The following is an 18,757-nucleotide window of genomic DNA, read 5'->3' on the forward strand; positions in this document are numbered from 1 at the left end:
AAAACAGCTTCTTCACTGCTGCTGTCAGACTTTTGAATGGACTTACCTTGCATTAAGTTGATCTTTCTCTACACCCTAGCTATGACTATGATACTGCATTCTGCACTCTCTCATTTCCTTTTCTATGAATGGTATGTTTCGTCTGTATAGTGCACAAGGAACAATACTTTTCACTGTGTGTTAATACATGTGACAGTAATAAATGAAATCAAATCAAAGTAATATTCTACTTTTCTATTCTTGCTGCCAAACCAGACAACCTTATATCTTATCCACTCATGTAACCTAAATATATCCTGTGCAGACACTTTGCATCCCATGCACAACTTCCTTCCCTACCTGTCTTCATATTGCCAGTGAAATTGGCCAAAACACAAATCCCTTCATCCAAGTCATATAATATAGTTTGTATATTAATGCTTCTGGTTTTTGTGTCACTCCACGAGTTACAATCTGTCATCTTGAAAAAAGTCCCATTTATTCCAACTCTTTCTGGTTAGTTAGCCAGTCCTTTATCCATACAGTTAGGTCGCCCTGTAAACTGGTGCAGATGGTTAGATTTGGCAGAACACCTTTGGGAAATAGATAGTTTGGTTAATCTGTTGAAAATCAAAATATTGCTTTTTTTTAGGTTAATAAACTATCAGTAGCTAAATAATGTTTTAAGATAAAAGATTAAAGAATTTTTAATGTAGAAATGCAGCATCTTCCAAATAGTATATCCTGGATCACTATAGAAATGCAGGACGGATTTTGTACGTTTGGTGTTTAGATTTTCCCCTTCAAATGTTGATGCGCTTCTGTTTAATTTTCTTCAATACAGACAAGGAAGAGTGGCTATTTATTAAGTTGACAGGTTATGTTACACAGCCCATACATCTTATTTATGTCAATGGTTTGTAATGAGACATGTTCGAGCTGAAGAGTAGCTGCTGGTTCATTTTTTTGCTACCTTTTTAGGTTGCTAAGCATGAAGTCGAAACGCTCAGAAAATGCCGCTTCACATCAATCAGATGGAATGATTATTGGGTAAGAGAGCAGTGAGGATGGACAGCTTTAAGCTGCAGATCAGAAGTGTCCAATTTGAAAATGATGATCTTTTCCCTTTGTGAAGCCGGAGTTTTATATCTATCGGGATTGTGATGGTGGTGATGCAGTGGGCCAGCTCTCTGGCTGCCTACCCAAGCTGACATTGTGGTTACAATTGATGACTGATGCCAAATCTTTTGTCCAACGAAAACTACAAGCTCCAGCCTGCAAGCCGGCTCTCGGGGGCGCGCACGCTCCGGGTGAAGGGACGGCGCCGTTTCCCCGGTTACCGGAGCCCAAACCCGGCGGCCCGGTGCCACACACAGGCTCGGTAAGCAACCGGTTACAGACAGCAAAGCAATAGGCTGTGGCTGGGAATGTGAGGAGCTGTGTAACCGAGAGTCACAGAGAGAGAGAGAGAGAAAGAGAACTTAGAGCTGAGAAAGAGCACAGACAGAGAGGGAGCTGAGAGAGCAGAGACAGTGAGAAAGGAGGAGCTGAGAGCGAGCTTAGACAGAGACAGAGTTTAGAGAGAGAAAGGGGAGCAGTGGGAGCTTAGTGAGAGAGAGCATAGAGAAAGGAGAGGGAGCTGAGAGCGAGTGAGTTTAGAGAGAGAAAAGGGAGCTGTGGGAGATATGAGAGAGAGAGTGAGGGGAGTGCTGAGAGAGGGAGCTGTGTGAACCAGGATAAAGGTTTGTGACCTGGAACAGACAGGGTGAGCTTCCTCTTTACCAGGACCCAGTTCGGGATCCTCTCTGGTTTTTCTACACACCCGGGGATGATATTGTCTGTCCCGTCTCCCACTGCGGCTGCTTTAACGCCGCTTTTCGGTTGAAGGAAATGGGAGGCGAGCTCGTGTGAACAATGTAACTTTGTGTTAGGTTATTTAGGCACAGAAAGCCGGCACATCCTTCACTGTTAATGAGCTATTGTGAAGGGAGGGACCAGCCAGCCAGCCCCTACACAGGTTAGTGGCTAACTGCAAATAACAGTGCTTTTTAATCAGATCTTTCAAATAGCTTATTAACAAGTAGCTTTTATAACCGGGAGATAAATACATTTAGCTGTTTCTTTTTCATTTGGGCAAATGTTACATTTGATTCTTTGCTATTCCGAAGAGGGACAGAACAGTACTTCAAACTAAATATAGCATCCTGAAAGGGATTGTTACTTATTTTGCTTCCTTAATAATATTTACGAAAACTCAGTGCAATATGTGAAGTGTGATATTCTGTAAGTGCGTTATTGTTCCTCTTCCAGATTTCACCTCGAGACCCAGTTCGCCGGAGTTGTATCGTCGACGGAATTGTCTCACTGACACATTATTTCGAGAATATAGCCACTTGCCTTCACTCTCTGACGGCAGTTTCATCAGAAAAGGGATGGGATTCCAGAAATGATGATGCATGTTACTAGCTGGTACTTGTGGCACTCTGCAATGTCATCACCCCATGTACTTGATTAACTGAACTTCAAACGGATCGCTTTGCACCGAAACTGGGCTAAGTTATTTGACTTCACGACTGGTTTAATCTCTCTCTGGTTTCAATGCAGCGATGGGCTGCTTCTGCGCGGCACAGGAAGAATTTTATTGCGAAGTTTTGCTTTTAGACGAGTCCAAACTCACCCTAACTACCCAACAACAAGGAATAAAAGTAAGTTGATCCTAGTCCATCCATCAAGTGGGCTAGTGTCCATTCTGTGCACTGATATTTTTCATAAAAACGAAAAATGCTGGATAAACTCAGCAGGCCTGGCGGCGTCTGTGAAGAGAGTAAAGGACTTTTCCAGTGCTTTGTAGAGTTAAAGGAAAAAATATGATGAACTTTATGCTGGTTAAGAGTAGGTGGAGCAAAGTAGAATGTCAAAGATAAATGGGAACTATAGGAAAGATTGGATTAAAAATGTTATGGAACATGTCAAAGGGAATGTTAATGGTCGTGTTACAGCCTCAGAAAGGTGCTGATACACTCATAAATCCAATGGCAATATGCATGAACAGCAGAACAAGGGTCAGTGCTCTCTAAAAGCAGTACTTAAGAACAAGTGGTAGTTGGTCCTGTGGGGGGAGGTGCATTGGGATAAAGAAAATAAAGGTGGTCAAGATAGAGGAATCAGTTCATAGTCTGAAGTTGTTGAACTTGATGTTAAATCCAGAAGGCTGTGAAGTGCCTATCGAAGATAAGGTCCTGTTCCTCCAGTTTAGGTTGGACTTCACTGGAACATTGCTGCAGACCAAGGACAGACATGTGGGCACGAGAGCGAAGTGGTTAGTTGAAATGGCAAGTGACAGCAAGGTTGTAATCCTGACTGCAGAAGGTACTCTGCAAAGTGATTGCCCAATTTGCATTATAGAGGAGATCACATTGTGAGCAGCAGATGCAGTATACTGAATAGGTGCAAATGAATTGCTGCTTTACCTGAAAGAAGTATTTGACGGTGAGGAGGGAGGAGGTAAAGGGTAGGTGCTGCAACTTCTATGGTTGCATGGGAAGGTGCCATTGGATGGAGATGAGAAGCTGGGAGTGATGGAGGAATGCACCAGATTGTCATGGAGGGAGTGGTCCCTGTGGAATACTGATAAGGGAGGTGAGGGGAAGATGTGTTTGGTGGTGGCATCATGCTGGAGTTGGCGGAACTGGTGAAGGATGATCCTTTGAAGGCGGAGACTGGTGTGCTGAAAACTAAGGACAAAGGAGACACTATCATGCTTCTGGGAGAGAGGGGAAGGGATGAGGACACAAGTGCAGGAGATGGGTCAACCACGGTGGGGGAAAACTTCAGTTCAGGAAAAAGGAAGACCCATCAGAAGCACCATTTTGGAAGTTAACATCAGAACAGATGTGACGGAGGTGGAGAAACTGAAAGAATAGAATGGAGGCCTTGCAGGAAGCAGGGTGTGAGGTGGTGTAGTCAAGGCAGCTATGGGAATCAGTGGGCTTGTGATGAATGTTGGAAGTCAATCTCTCACCAGAATTGGAGACCGAGGAATCAGGAAAAGGAAATGAAGGGACAAACGTGGACCATGTGAAGGTGAGAAAAGAGTGGAAATTGGAAGCAAAATTAGTTTTTTCTAGGTACAGATGAGAGTCTGAAGTGTAACTGATATAGCCATCAGTTTGCCGGAAAAAGAGTTGTGGAAGGCGGCCTGAGTAGAACTAGAACAAGGAATGTTCCATGTACCCTAAAAGAGACTGGCATAACTGATGCCCAAGCAGATAACAAGGCATCACCTTTTTATTTGCAGAAAGTGAGAGCAGTTAAAGGAGAAATTGTTCAGTGAGAGAACAAGTTCAGCCAGGTGGAGGAATGTGGATGTGGATTGTTTGGACCTCTGTTCAGGGAAGAAATGGAGAGCCCTCAGACAATCCTGGTGGGGAATAGTGTAGAGGGATTGAATGTTGATAGTGAAGGGGACATCAGAGGAATCATAAACATAGGTGGGAAAAGACTGAACAAGGAGAGAGAATAGAGTCAAGAAGGGAAAAAATTTAGTTCAGTGCGGCAGGAGCAGGCTGCAAAGATGGGTCTACTGGGACAGTCTGTCAAACTTGTGAAGGAGTTAGAAGTGGGATGTGCAGGCTGTGAAGGGAAGTTCTCCAGAGGAGATGAGATCAGTGACCATCCTAGAAACAATGGCTTGATGTTCAGTGGTAGAACCATGATCCACGGAAATGTCTCTGAGTTGGCGCTCAGCCTCTATGATAGAGGGCAGTTTGCCAGAGAACAACTACCACCCTTGTCAGCAGATTTGATAAAGTCAGGATTGGACTTGAGAGAACGGAGCGCAGCAAGTTCAGAAGGGGGTACGTTGGAGTGGGTGAGAGGAGTAGACAAATTGAGACAGCTGAGGTCACACAATTTTCAATGAAGAGGTCAAGAGCAAGTAGGAGGCCAGAGGGAAGGATACAGTAGTAGGACAATACTGGAGGCAGGTGAAAGGATCCATTGAACAGTGTAGGATTCCTGCCCAAAGAAGTGAATACTGAGACAGAGATGATGAAAGAAGAGTTCAACATAGTGCTGAGCCCAAAATTCATTGAGATGGGATGAAACTGAGTCATTTTTTTGAGTACAGAACATTTAGCTTTAGAGCGGGCAAAGTCCAAGATTATGGTGAAGACACGGCAAGGGCTGGGACTAGAAGCAGGAATGGGGCCTGAGGGATGGAAAGGTGTGGGTGGGGCTGGGGGGGGGGGTCCTCCATGGGCATTGGCATTGGCATTGGCATCAATAAGTTGTTGTAGCTTGCATTCCTTACCATCTGAAAGGAAGAGAGAAAGCTACTTATTCAGGTATTGGATGAGATGAAGAACGAAATGGACCTGGGGACAAAGACAGCTGTGCGATAGGGCGAATTATCGCTAATGGAGAGAGGTTGAGTGTGCACATAAAGCCAGCAGCTCAAAGCACTGAGTTTGGCTCTCAGGTTGCAGCAAGAACAGAGGACCGTTATATGTCCAGGAAACACTACAATCACATTTTGATTTAATGTTTTAAGTTTCCTTTAGACTTCGGTTTTGTTCACGTCGTGCCCCCCCTTCCTTTTTGGGGGGCTGCCACTTTTAATTTGTCCCTAAGTTAATTTGAGTTTGTTTACTTGTTTGGCATGTAAAAGAGCATCCTGTGTGGATTCGAAATATTGAGGGATGGAACTTCGGTTGGAATCCAGATGGGGTGAGTCAGAAATTGAGACAGTCATGGAGGAGGAAATTTGGCTGCGATAACGAGTTTTGATAACACCAAGAAGGAAAAGGAAAGCAAGAAAGAGACAAATGAAAATCCCTTTGGAGAGATACTACTTCAATCCAGGCATTTTTGGCAGAGAAGTGATGATGAATTAAGCACTAAAATAAAAATAAGTTACTGTAAATGCTGGAATCTGAAACAAAGACAGAAAATCTGGAAAGGTGCAACCGATCTGGTAGCATCTGTGGAGAGAGAAATTAACATTTCTAGTCTGTCAGAATTAAAGAGAGGGAGAAATGTTATGGATTTGAGACTATGTTTAAGGGGGCTGGGGTGGAGCAGAGTAGAAGGTCAGGGATAGTTGGGAACTATAGGAGAGATTGGACAAATATTATGGGCGCAAGGCAAAGAGAATGTTAATGATTGCTGATACTGGCATAAAAATACAATAGCAGAATGTGTTAATAACAATATTTTCCATCTGTTTACATATGTTTTCAGCCGTGTTATTTTCCAGCAGTCTTGAATGGCAGTAATGACATCTACCTAAATTGATATTTTCAAAATTGCAGCAAGATTACTGCTGGATAATTACCTTATTTTTACCTTTTATGTTTGCATTGAACAGATTATGGGGCAACTTCTCCTATTACTGTTAAAACAGACCAGCACAGAAAAATAAATCCACCCTTCAGGAAATGAAGCTCCTGCAAATGTATTAACATAATATAAGTATTGGAATGTAACCAAGTACATGGTCTGGGGTGTGATCTCTCTCACGTGTCTTCTCTAGGCAACAGAAAATTCAAGTATGGTAAATTAGATGCGCCATGGTGATAGTAAGGCGTTTGATAAGCTTCCCCATGGTAGGCTCATGAAGAAGATAAGGATGTGTGGGATAGAATGAAATTTGGCTGATTAGATAAGTAACTGGCTGTCTCTTAGAAGACAGAGGGTGGTGGTGGAGGGAAAATTTTCAGACTGGAGGCCAGTTACCAGCAGTGTACCACAGAGGTCAGTGCTGGGTCCTCTGCTTTTTGTGATTTTTATCAGTGACTTGGAAGAAGGGGCTGAAGGGTGGTTTAGTAAATTTGCTGATGACACCAAGATTGGTGGAGTAGTGGATGAATTGGAGGGCTCTTGCAGGCTGCAAAGAGACATTGATAGGATGCAGAACTGGGCCGAAAAGTGGCGGATGGAGTTTAACCCTGATAAGTGTGAGGTGATTCATTTTGGTAGGACAAACTTGAATGCAGATTACAGGGTCAACGGCAGGCTTCTAAGGAATGTGGAGGAACAGAGAGATCTTGGGGTTCATATCCACAGATCTCTGAAGGTTGCCACTCAAGTGGATAGAGCCGTGAAGAAGGCCTATAGTGTGTTAGCATTTATTAACAGGGGGTTTGAGTTTAAGAGCTGTGGGGTTATGCTGCAACTATACCGAACGTTGGTGAGACCACATTTGGAAAATTGTGTGCAGTGTTGGTCACCTCACTATAAGAAGGATGTGGAAGCATTGGAGAGAGTGCTGAGGAGATTTACCAGGATGCTGCCTGGTTTGGAGAGTAGACCTTATGAGGAAAGGTTGAGGGAGCTGGGGCTTTTCTCTTTAGAGCGGAGGAGGATGAGAGGTGACTTAATAGAGGTTTATAAGATGATGAGGGGGTTAGATTGAGTGGATGTGCAGAGACTTTCCTCAGGTGGATGTAGCTGTTACTAGAGGGCATAACTATAAGGTTCATGGTGGAAGAAACAGGAGGGATGTCCGAAGTAGATTCTTTACTCAGAGTGGTTGGGGTGTGGAATAGACTGACTGCTGTGATCGTGGAGTCGGACACTTTCGGAACTTCCAAGCGGTTATTGGATAGGCACATGGAGCACTCCAGAATTATAGGGAGGGGATAGCTTGATCTTGGGATTGGACATTGCTCAGCACAACATTGAGGGCCGAAGGGCCTGTACTGTGCTGTAATGTTCTATGTTCTGTACTGGTGCCATTAGATTTTGCACTACTAGTGTAAAAGCAGACTTTCATGGTTTTACCTGGAGTATGAGGGAATTATGATGCTATTTTGTGCCAGTTATTAATGGTTGGAATAATTATTGAATCACTTGAGAATTCCATCAATTGGGAATTAATTAAAATGGTTTAGAAATTCCTTTACAATTAAAGAACCAATAAGTGCAAAAATGGTTTGCTAATTAAATATACTGTTAGTATCTCAACTTTCTTGAGTATAGGCAATTACAAGTGCAATATTTTAGCACCATAAACATTTCTACATTGGCAGGCGGTTTACTTTTCCCATCTGAGGAGAATAATGAATAATTTGAGTAACAAAATGCAGCAGAAATGATTGTCACCAGAATTGCCACGTGAATGAACTTGCATCAAAAGTGGATGTTTGCTCAATCAGAACATGAATTAGATAACTGGACGTGCAGATTAATTTACCCGATTCACAGAGCTCAGTTTTCAGTAATTAGGATTGGTCACTATTTCGGCACTTTTGTGCTCATTTCTCAGATCTGTGTTCTTATCAAATGAGGCTGTGTGCCAGAGCATAAACTTCACAAATTTAGCCTTGTATTATCTTTCTATTTGTTCAATGGGCTAACATTTATATTGAAGTGGAGAAAAGAATTGGTGTTACACTGTTTCAGCATGATGTAGTTGACTGTAACTTCTACCTGACTATACAGAACATTAAAATTAGTCATTATGACACTGAGGCAACTCCTTGTCGGAATTGTGGGAATTTGCCTCTATAATTATTATATTCAAGTTTCTTTTGATTTGTGGGTGAATTATGACAAAAAATGTAATTTTGATGGCAAGTTTTGATTAGGTGAGTCACGCATAAAGTATGAATTGACAATAGTTAAAGTAGGAATGGAGAATATCTAAATACTAAAAGGTACTGAAATATGTTGGTGAATGATGGTTACCAGTGTCTTTGACAAGGTTGTGCGTTGAAAATAGATTTTTTTAAAAAGGTGCACGTTATAATTCTGACTTACGATGAGCTGTATTTTCAGATCTCATCAACCAGTGAAGAAATAGTGGTCAGGCATTTTGCCACTTTTTTCAAAGGGATGTACAATTTCACATATTGGCATTCAAAGCGGAGCAGCACTGTAGTCATTTGGAGCAGTTGATAGCTATGGTCACTGTTGTGATTATGCCTTCAATGTTACTGTATTTTCTGATGTATTTTCAAAAGGGAAGCTAATTTTACTGCATCCAAATGCTTCCAACCCAAATCTACCAGGCTTTAAGGATTATCCACTTGATGTAAAAGTGGCAATTATTTCACAAAGCCAATTTAATTCTTCATTGGTTTTGTGTAGTTTGTAGCATTTTGAGGGACTTAAATTATATACATCTTATGGTTGAAATGTGGGGTTGTGTTTTGAATAATGACTCCCACTGCCCAACCCACCTCCATCCCCGCGCGCACGCGCACACACGAAACATATAGGGGAAATTGTTGAATTCTCAAAGTTGATAAAGGGAAATTATACAATTCTGTGGAACCTTAATGCATAGTAATTCAAAAAGGTGAGTTTTTGATGGCTAGAGATAATTCTCTTGGATGCCACATGAATGGGCTGAAAACTGTGAAGCTGCAGTAACATTTTGTTGTGTTCTGAATTAATTTTTCTGGCTTGTGCTTTATTCCCTCGAATAACGGCAGTCGCTCTAGCAAAATGATTTGGCCCAAACGGTTTGTCCTAATAACCAAAGGTGATGTTGAACTTTTTTTTAAAAGGGTTTGGGCAATCTCAATATTGCAGATATTGGTGTCAAAGTTTATGAAAATTGATCTACAAAATAGTCTAGCAACATTCTGACATCAATATGGTTCCAGGAGTATAACTATCAGCCAGTGACCCACAATTTGATTTGATTTATTATTGTCACATGTATTAGCATACAGTGAAAAGTATTGTTTCTTGCGCGCTATACAGACAAAGCATACCCTTCATAGAGAAGGAAATGAGAGAATGCAGACTGTAGTGTTACAGTCATAGCTAGGGTGTAGAGAACCATCAACTCTGAGGTAGGTCCATTCAATAGTCTGATGGCAGCAGGGAAGAAGCTGTTCTTCAGTCGGTTAATACGTGTCCTCAGACTTTTGTACCTTTCTCCCGGCAGAAGAAAGTGGAAGAGAGGTGGCACTCAGGACAGGAAATGATCATACAAAATGGATGGATGGCTAAAGACTGGTCCATTTAAACCTATCCAACAGCCATGTTGCAACTTAATGCCAGAACCCTCAATCTCCATGCATACCACCAGCCATGCAATTTAATGGGAAGAGCAAAATATGTAGGCCATTTTGGGGGAAGGAATTCTGGGAAATTGTTGATTTAACCACCCTTCCAAACCCAATCAGAACAATTTCCTGTAGTTTGTGTAAGTGAGAACACCGGCCTGTGCTATATCTCAGTTTAGCTCCATTTAGAATGTTACAAGTGGATCTGCTCTTTGTGCACAAGCTGGCAGTATTGTAATAAGAACTAGGAACAGGAGTAGGCCATCTGGCCACTTGTGCCTGCTCTGCCATTCAATAAGAATAATAGCTGATCTTTTTGTGGACTCAGTTCCATTTACCTGCCTGCTCACCGTAACCCTTAATTCCTTTATTGTTCAAAAATTTATCTATCCTTGCCTTAAAAACATTCAATGAGGTAGCCTCAACTCCTTCACTGGGCAGGGAATTCCACAGATTCACAACCCTTTGTGTGAAGAAGTTCCTCCTCAACTCAGTCCTAAATCTGCTTCCCTGTATTTTGAGGCCATACCTCCTAGTTCTAGTTTCACCCACCAGTGGAAACAACTTCCTTGCTTCTATTTTATTTATTCCCTTCATAATCCTTCCTATATCTTTCAATAAGATACCCCCTCATTCTTCTGAATTCCAATGAGTATACCTCCAGTGTACTCAGTCTCTCCTCATAAGTCAACCCTCTCAACTCTGGAATCAACTTAGTGAATCTCCTCTGCACCCCCTCCAGTGCCAATATATCTTTTCCCAAGTAAGGAGACCAAAACTGTACACAGTACTTCAAGTGTGGCCTCACCAGCACTTTATACAGTTGGAACATAACCTCACTGTTTTTAAACTCCATCCGTCTAGCAATGAAGGACAAAATTCCATTTGCCTTCTTAATTACCTGCAAACCAACTCCTTTTGATTCTTGCACAAGGACACCCAGGCTCCTCTGCACAGCAGCATGCTGCAATTTTTTACCTATTTAAATGATCCATTTTGCTGTTATTCCTACCAAAATGGACAATCTCACATTTACCAACATTATACTCCATCTGTCAGACCCTCGCCCACTCACTCAGACTATCTATATTCCTTTGTAGACTCTCAGCATCTTCTGCACACTTTGCTCTGCCACTCATCTTAGTGTCATCTGTGAATTTTGATACACCACACTTGGTCCCCAACTCCAAATCATCTATGTAAATCATAAACAATTGCAGTCCCCCACACTGATCTCTAGCAATCAGTGACTAGTGGTGTGTCTCAATCAGAAAAACATCCATTTACCCCCCACTCTTTGCCTTCTGTTAGTTAACCAATCCTCTGTCCATGCTAATACATTACAATGACTTTCTGTGCAAAGGAAGAGCAGTCCTTTGATATCTAACTTGGTGATGTGCTTGCATAATTTGTATGCATGGTCCCTATTTCTACCTAATTCAGAAAGCCTTATTTTAGCCTTCTGTCAACAAATCTCTCTGCAATCAGTGCTTTTTTTTTAAATGTAGCTATCCAAGTGTTTTTTGAAACCCTGTTTTTTAAACTATGTATCACATTCATGGCCCTACTCTGAAACTTTTTCAGGGCCTCTCTATCACCTACTATGTGAGGAGACTAAATACTATGCTGGATTCTAATTTGGGTTTTTGGTTTGATTTTCCAAACCTGGGCAGGAATATGATTTGGCCAGAAACTTAGTGGAATGCCCAATGCTGAAATTATACTTAGTGTTATTAATTCAGAGTTGCTTTATTCAAATTTTTAAATTTTTTCTCTCCACATTAAACTTACACTTTGTAATCTTAATTCACACTATGGGAGATAATTTTTGTCTTGGAAAAAAATGATATTGTTGCACTATAACCTGTAATAACATTTCAGAACAAGTGCTAAAGTGATGATTATTTTATATAATGTGCACTTTTGCAGTGCTTATAAATGAGTCATCCTTCCCATATATAAAGCCACATTGGAATCCACTAAGGTTTTGAAACCACTAATCGTTTTCTATTTTCCTTTAATAAGTTCAAGTATTTTTGACATTCTTAATTCATTATGCCATTTGATTGCCACCAGTTTGGTATTTGTAGGATTACAAATCAGTTTTAATTTTTTTAATGTGTGGAAGAAATCACTTAGTAATAAAACTTATAGGCAGAGCATGAAGCTTTTGGCTGCTTTAAGGTGAAATGTGCAATGTTAAATTTAGTATAACTCTTCATTGTATGGCTATAGTTATCACTGCTCTAAGGACGAACTGAAGCCTGAGTCAAACATTTGACGGGGAACTGAGACAGTAATTGCAATTAGTGAGCTTTTTTTTGCCAGAAAATCCTTAAAACTATTTACCAATGTAAAATATCCAGATACTACGCATTAACGGTAGCAACGGAGCTGCAGTGTATTCTGTTTTCTCCATGCAGCATGACGAGAGCGTCCAATAGTAAAATGGTATTTGTGACCCTTGCCCAAACCATGGCTCTTCTTGCCAACAGATGTTAGGCCACGCATCTCCCTGTGCTTGTGCACAGGCTTTGTGATCCACTGGGTGTCGGGATTGTGACAGATAGCTTTGTGGAATGGGTTGATAAAAGCAACCTCAAAAGAACTTGTAGGTGGCATCTTCACCCATCGAGTACTCGCAGTCCTGCACAATGACAACCAGCTCACTCCTTAGCAACAGATTGAAGGCTTTGTGCAGACTTTAGCTGATTGACACCATGATGTACTGGTTTACCGTAAGTTGCACCCTTGGCTTCTTTTAATGTTAAACCAAATAAACAAACTCAAGTTAAATCAGGACAAAGTAAAAGGGGCAGCTCCCCAAAAGGAAGGAGAACAGCCCGAACGAAATCAAAGTACAAAGGAAACTTAAAAACGTCAAATTAAAATGTGATTATTAGGGTCAATAATGCGCCCCAGCCCCTGCGGTGCCCAACGGGCGCGGAAGGTGTCAACTGCACTCACGGACACCGCATGCTCCCTTTCCAGGGACACCTGGCCGCGAACATAGCCGTGGTAGAGGGGCAGACAGTCAGGATGGACGGCCCTCTCGATCGCCCGCTGTCTGGACCTGTAAATGGTGTGTTTCGCCAGGCCCAGGAGCAGGTTCAGGAGGAGGTCGCCATCCTGACCCTCCCCTCTCCGCACCAGGTATCCTTAGATCAGGAGCATGGGACTGAAGTGCCAACAAAACGGTAATAAAGGTTTTTCAGGAAAACAAAAAGGGAGTGCAACCTAAGACACATAGACATGGTCCACGGACTCCACAAGGCCACAGAAAGGGCAAGCTTCGGAGCCCGTGAACCAGTGAGTCCTACAGTTGTGCGGAACTGCTGATGCATCATCCTCCACCCCAGGTCCCCGACGTAATTGGGGGAGATCCCTTCATAAAGGGATCTTCACTGGGGACCTCTGCCACCTGATGGCAACAAGGCCTGCCAAGGCGTATCCTAGCAGTTGCACCCTTGGGAACAGGACGTTTGCGGCCAACGCAGCGTACTCGCACATGACATATCACATAACCTTGTTTGGCCTTGTAGTCATGATGTAGAGATGCCAGCGTTGGACTGGGGTAAACACAGTAAAAAGTCTCACAACACCAGGTTTAAGTCCAACCAGTTTATTTGATAGTAATCCCACAGGCTTTTGGAAACGATGTTCCTTCATCAGGTGTGTGGAAGGTTCTGATCAGAGAACATCAGATTACATAACTGAAGTTCTAGTAACATTCTAATAAAGTTCTTGATATCCTTCTTTAAAGTGTGATATTTGAATTGGACACAACAATCTAGCTGAGGTCTAAGCAGTGGCTCCATTTATCTACATAGATTGTGTGCCTTTTTAAAAAAAACTTGTATTAATATAGCACTTTTCATAACCTTCTCTGATCAGAACCTCCCACACACCTGATGAAGGAACACATTTTCGAAAGCTTGTGGGATTACTATCAAATAAACTGGTTGGACTTAAACCTGGTGTTGTGAGACTTCTTACTGGCCTTGTAGCCCCGTTTGCAAGCCTTGTTGGGTCTGGTAGGCTGGGGAGCCTGGTGCAGAGCCGAGAGCTGGCGGTACTGCCAGCAGTGGACCCACAGCAGGAACCGCGTCACATCTGACTGCTTTTTCTTCCATAGCTCCTGCATGTACGTGTATGAGATGGGGCAATGACCATTTTATATTCTCACTTGGAGAGCTGTTCATTCTCATGTGTTTCTGAAGCCCTAAGCCACCCCTGCAGCTGCAGTAATGTTTGGAGCCAAGTCTAAAAACAAGTTTAAAAAGTGCACGCAAACATGTCCTAAGGATATTATTTCAGCAATAAGTACCTACTCACATTGAACTATTAAATCTGATTTCAGCTTAGGTTTCTTACCGGTATTCAAATGTGCCTCTGTTAAATCTAGAAATGGGCGAGTTAGAGCTGAGTTGTGCTCCACCACTAAAAATCACTGAAATGGCACAATTTGCATGATACACAATGAGGTTTTTCACATATAGCAAAACCAAGTTTTTGAGAAGAATAGAACGTGTGGAAGGTGTGACTCAACTGAAAGGAATTTTGGAAAGTCTAGATGTGTTGAATTGGGGTTATCCTGGTACTTCTGTTTTGTGAGGCATTAACACTAACACGATAAAGGAATTTGTGTTAAGCCTTGACAGAAACCAATAAGTGTCTTATAACTGCTGACTTGCATGAATAAATTAGTTTTACCTTAACAATAGATAATGAAATCTATATGGAACCCACACTTCATTGTATTTCCAGCTTTGACAATGCAAAATGCATTGAACAAAGACACAGTGTTGCAACATATTAACATAGTAATTTGATACGCTATAAGACTGTTATCTTTCACCTTTCTCGAAGTTAATTTTTGTGGTACCAGAGGTTGTTTCAGCATTATTCACATCTGACATGAAGGAACACCTGCCTCTAACTTGCAAGATTAATTGTGGTTTAGAATGCAATATGAGCACACTCCCCATAGAACAAAAACGATTTTACCCACATGCTTTAAGAGTTAAAGCTGTTGTAGATGGTTATCTTGTTGGACATTCGTTTAGCTTTCATCTTGACAGAGACAATTTTCAAGTTTTGTGGGAAATACTGTCTTGTTTCTGAGACAGACAGCAAACAAGTCCTTCTTTGTTTTGCCAGCAGTCATTTTGGCCTTCTCTTCTAAACATTTATGACTTTTTCCTGTCATCTTCTATTTTCTGTAGCAGTGCTGTTAGACGGAGCATGTCTTTTTGCTCCATTAATCTGCAGCAGGACTGTGCCTGCTTTTCTTGAAAAAAAAGATTAACTTTATTTTTAATTGGACAAGAGCAGATGGGTGTTTCATGTGTCTCCTGAATGCAGTCTAACAGGTATTAAGAAAATAGCTACAAGAAATTTTCATGGTTATTGTTGTATTTCTAGTTTTACTGAAAATGCTGCTCTCGCTGTACAGGACAATTCATCGTTTATAAAAATCAAACGTAAAGAACTTTAATTCCTAATTCTTGAAGTAGATTTACTTTACGAGTGGTAGATATGCTACTCCCAAAATATCAACTGCTCCCTCTCCTGCTGAGAAATGTATCACTGTCATTTCAATTGGACTGGAAGTATCATATTTAACTTGCTTGAGTTCAGGATCTTACTTATAATTGTTGAATTGTGCACAAGGAATGTTTTCGATTTCACCCCTAGTTTGCGGTGTAATTAATTATAACATGGACTAAAAGCATGCAAATAGATTCAGCACCCCTGGTTTTAAAAAGCAGTTACAGAATTTGGGTCTGTACTAGATTTTTTTTCTGAAATTCTTCCCTACAAGCAGACCCCACTATCTTGATCAGGAGTTTACCATTACTACTTAATATCTAATCAGTTGTATGACCCAGCACCACTGTAATGAAATTCCTTGTGTGTACTGGATACTATAATCTTACACCCACTGCCACATCGTTTTTTTTCCTACTTCCCGAAAGGAGGATTGATCAGTGCTGTAACGAGACAAGGTTGATTTCGCTCTAATCCTGTCCATGGCCAAAATAGTTTACAGAATAGTAAATCCCCTGAAGCTAGTTAGTTGTAATCTTCTGAAGAGAGTTGACCACCTCCGTAGTCATTTCCTTTGAAATCCATGCTGACTGAGCATGTAATATAGCTAGATGGGAAACCAAGCATTAAATCTCTGACCTTTCTCCAGTTCTCCATGTTGGGGAATGGCCTGATGAACTGTCAAACAAAAGTGCAGCTGCCCTCCTAGAGGCGGTTTCCAAGGAAGCTAACCTGCTCACTCTTCTCTCGATGCAAGTATGTTTGACTGTGACTGCATGCAGGCTTACCTTTCAGATTAATTTCATGTTGTTATCTTTGTGGTGAGTACATAAAGTTTATCAGTGTCACAAGTAGGCTTACATTAACACTGCATTGAAGTTATTGTGGAAATCCTTGACTCAGAGAAGTTAGGTTTGCAGTAGGCTTTGCTTTTTTCGACCAGTCCATTTTGGATGACACAATTAATTACACAGAAGCATCAGCTTTTGACATTTTAAGTATAAGTTATGTCTAATATATACTTCTAGAATAAGAAATTAATTTCAAATTGGTTAAATTTGATTACAGGACATTTCAAATGATGTAAAGGTTATTTGGAGTTGAGGAGGAGGGACATTGGTTGAGCAGCATCGTATAGTGTGGAGGAACTGAGTAGAGATTTTGGTCAAAATGATTTTGGTGGAAGCTGAAAATTCAATGCAACCATAACTTAAATATATTTACTTTGCTTTACTTGCAGCCTAAGTGTTCAGGATATTTTTTAAATAGGATACTTCAAGTTGGAAACATCAAAATCAGTGATATAAATTATTACATAATTACAGAAAAGTAAGATCAGGTAGTATAATCCAGTGAGTCACTTGCTGCACAATTCAATGATTATACATAAGATTCTGAACTCGAAACAAGTTTAAATAGAACGTAGAACATAGAATACTACAGCACAAACAGGCCCTTCAGCCCACAAGTTGTACCGATCACTTCTATACCTACTAAGCCATAGACCTATCTATAACCCTAATCCCATTAGATCCCATATACTCATGCAGAAGTCTTTTAAAAGACCCCAGTGAGTTCGCCTCCACCACCACCGACGGCAGCCGATTCCATTCACTCACCACCCTCTGAGTGAAAAACTTACCCCTAACATCTCCTCTGTACTTGCTTCCCTGCACCTTAAATCTGTGTCCCCTCGTAGTGACCATTTCAGCCCAGGGAAATAGCCTCTGAGAATCCACCCTATCTATTCCTCTCAACATCTTATAAACCTCTATCAGGTCGCCTCTCAACCTTCGTCTCTCCAGGGAGAAGAGTCCCAGCTCCTTCAACCTATCTTCATAAGGCATGAATGTGACACCATCAGTCCAATTGAGGTTATAGGTATGTATCTCAGCAGGAGAATATTGATACTTCAAGAGAAGCGTAAAGTACATTGACATCAGGAATGGGAAATTAGGATTTTCTGGTCCCACTGAAATCAATGGACTTTTGGCTGGCTCCCCAAATTTTCCCTGCCCGGAAAATCCCGGACTATGTCAACCTCCTAAATCCAATTTGTTTTTGCCAGTCCTGGGGTGATAAATGTAGTGTGAAGGCTGAAAATGGAATTAATTCCTTGCATAATTTTCCACTGCCCCCACTGGGAACTGATTGCAGTGTTCCAGCATGCCCACCTTGCCTGATGCAGATTGGCCTCTCTGACATGCAACTCTCAAAAATCAGAAAACATTATGCTGGTTGCATCCTGACATTTCTTTAGTAGCAAGCTAGACAAGGAAAGCAATGCAGGGGCTGGTTAAAGGATATTTGAAAGGTCAGCACAAATTTTTTTAATTTTATAAGTTTAAATTAAATTGTTGAAGGCTGGATAAAAGTATTGTGATTTGTTTGCAAACTCAGTATAATTCAGAAAATTAATTTGAAAAATTTAGATTTCCTGTTGGAAAAAATTAGGTTTCACTGTGGAAATTGCTGCCATTCCTAATTTACAGAAAGTTGAGGCAAAATAATCACATTTGCAGTTGCTGCAAAATTAGGAGGGACAGTGGAATCAGAGGAGGCAGCTAAGAAATTTCATTGTGAGCTGCATGTTCGGCATAATGTGGAACCGCAATGCATTAAACAAATAAGATGTTTGATTCCATAGCCAAAACAAAGTCATGACCAAAGTCTTGTTGGAATAATGTACCCAGCTCTAATTGTTAAAGAAGGGATATTGTAGAAAAGAGCCATGAGGCTGATCCCCATTGTCAGGGGTCTGTTATGAGCACACTTTAGTGAAATCCAGGATTTTCAGACTAAATAGGAAGCATCCTTACCTCCATGGTCCATGTGTGATTATCAACCATGACCATGTGTTTGACTCTAACTGCCCTCTGAAATGGCTTAGCAAGTCACATAATTGTATCAATTCTGTCTCTCTTTCCCTCCTCTCCCCAGGGGATGGATTTGAACCCAGAGCTTCTGGCTCAGAGTTGGAGATGCATTATTCAAACTATAAGAATAATAAAATTGAATGGACCTTTCAGCATCAACCTAGGCACTAGATTTGCATATGAGAAACACAGACCTGATTGACCATGCAAAATCTCCTCATAGATATCTGGTGATTTGTCTAAAATTGGGAGTGGCCCCATAGAATGATCTTGGAATCATATATTTCAGCCAATGTTCTAGACCTTTCCACTATCCCTTGATATGTTCTATCC

The 18,757-nt window shown here is 41.3% G+C and overlaps 1 protein-coding gene and 1 pseudogene across 4 annotated transcripts in view; one reads left to right on the plus strand and one right to left on the minus strand.

Moving 5' to 3' along the window:
* Window positions 1-1,294: 1,294 nt before the first annotated feature.
* Window positions 1,295-18,757, plus strand: part of epb41l4a (erythrocyte membrane protein band 4.1 like 4A) — a 189,400-nt gene continuing 171,937 nt past the window's right edge. Inside the window, exons 1-2 of one of the 4 annotated variants that reach the window (XM_080189021.1) lie at window positions 1,295-1,360; window positions 2,290-2,684. In XM_080189021.1, coding sequence (XP_080045147.1) covers window positions 2,586-2,684 — 99 coding nt within the window. In that variant the 5' untranslated portion in view covers window positions 1,295-1,360; window positions 2,290-2,585. Of the gene's footprint in view, window positions 1,361-1,512; window positions 1,997-2,053; window positions 2,160-2,289; window positions 2,685-18,757 lie in introns of those variants that run through there. The other 3 variants (XM_080189022.1, XM_080189023.1, XM_080189024.1) reach the window with 3 other exon arrangements.
* On the minus strand, window positions 12,375-18,373 carry LOC145343346 (large ribosomal subunit protein eL15-like; annotated as a pseudogene).

This window comes from Carcharhinus amblyrhynchos, chromosome 5 (assembly GCF_965287045.1).
Source record: "Carcharhinus amblyrhynchos chromosome 5, sCarAmb.v2.hapA, whole genome shotgun sequence".
NCBI classification, from domain to species: domain Eukaryota; kingdom Metazoa; phylum Chordata; class Chondrichthyes; order Carcharhiniformes; family Carcharhinidae; genus Carcharhinus; species Carcharhinus amblyrhynchos.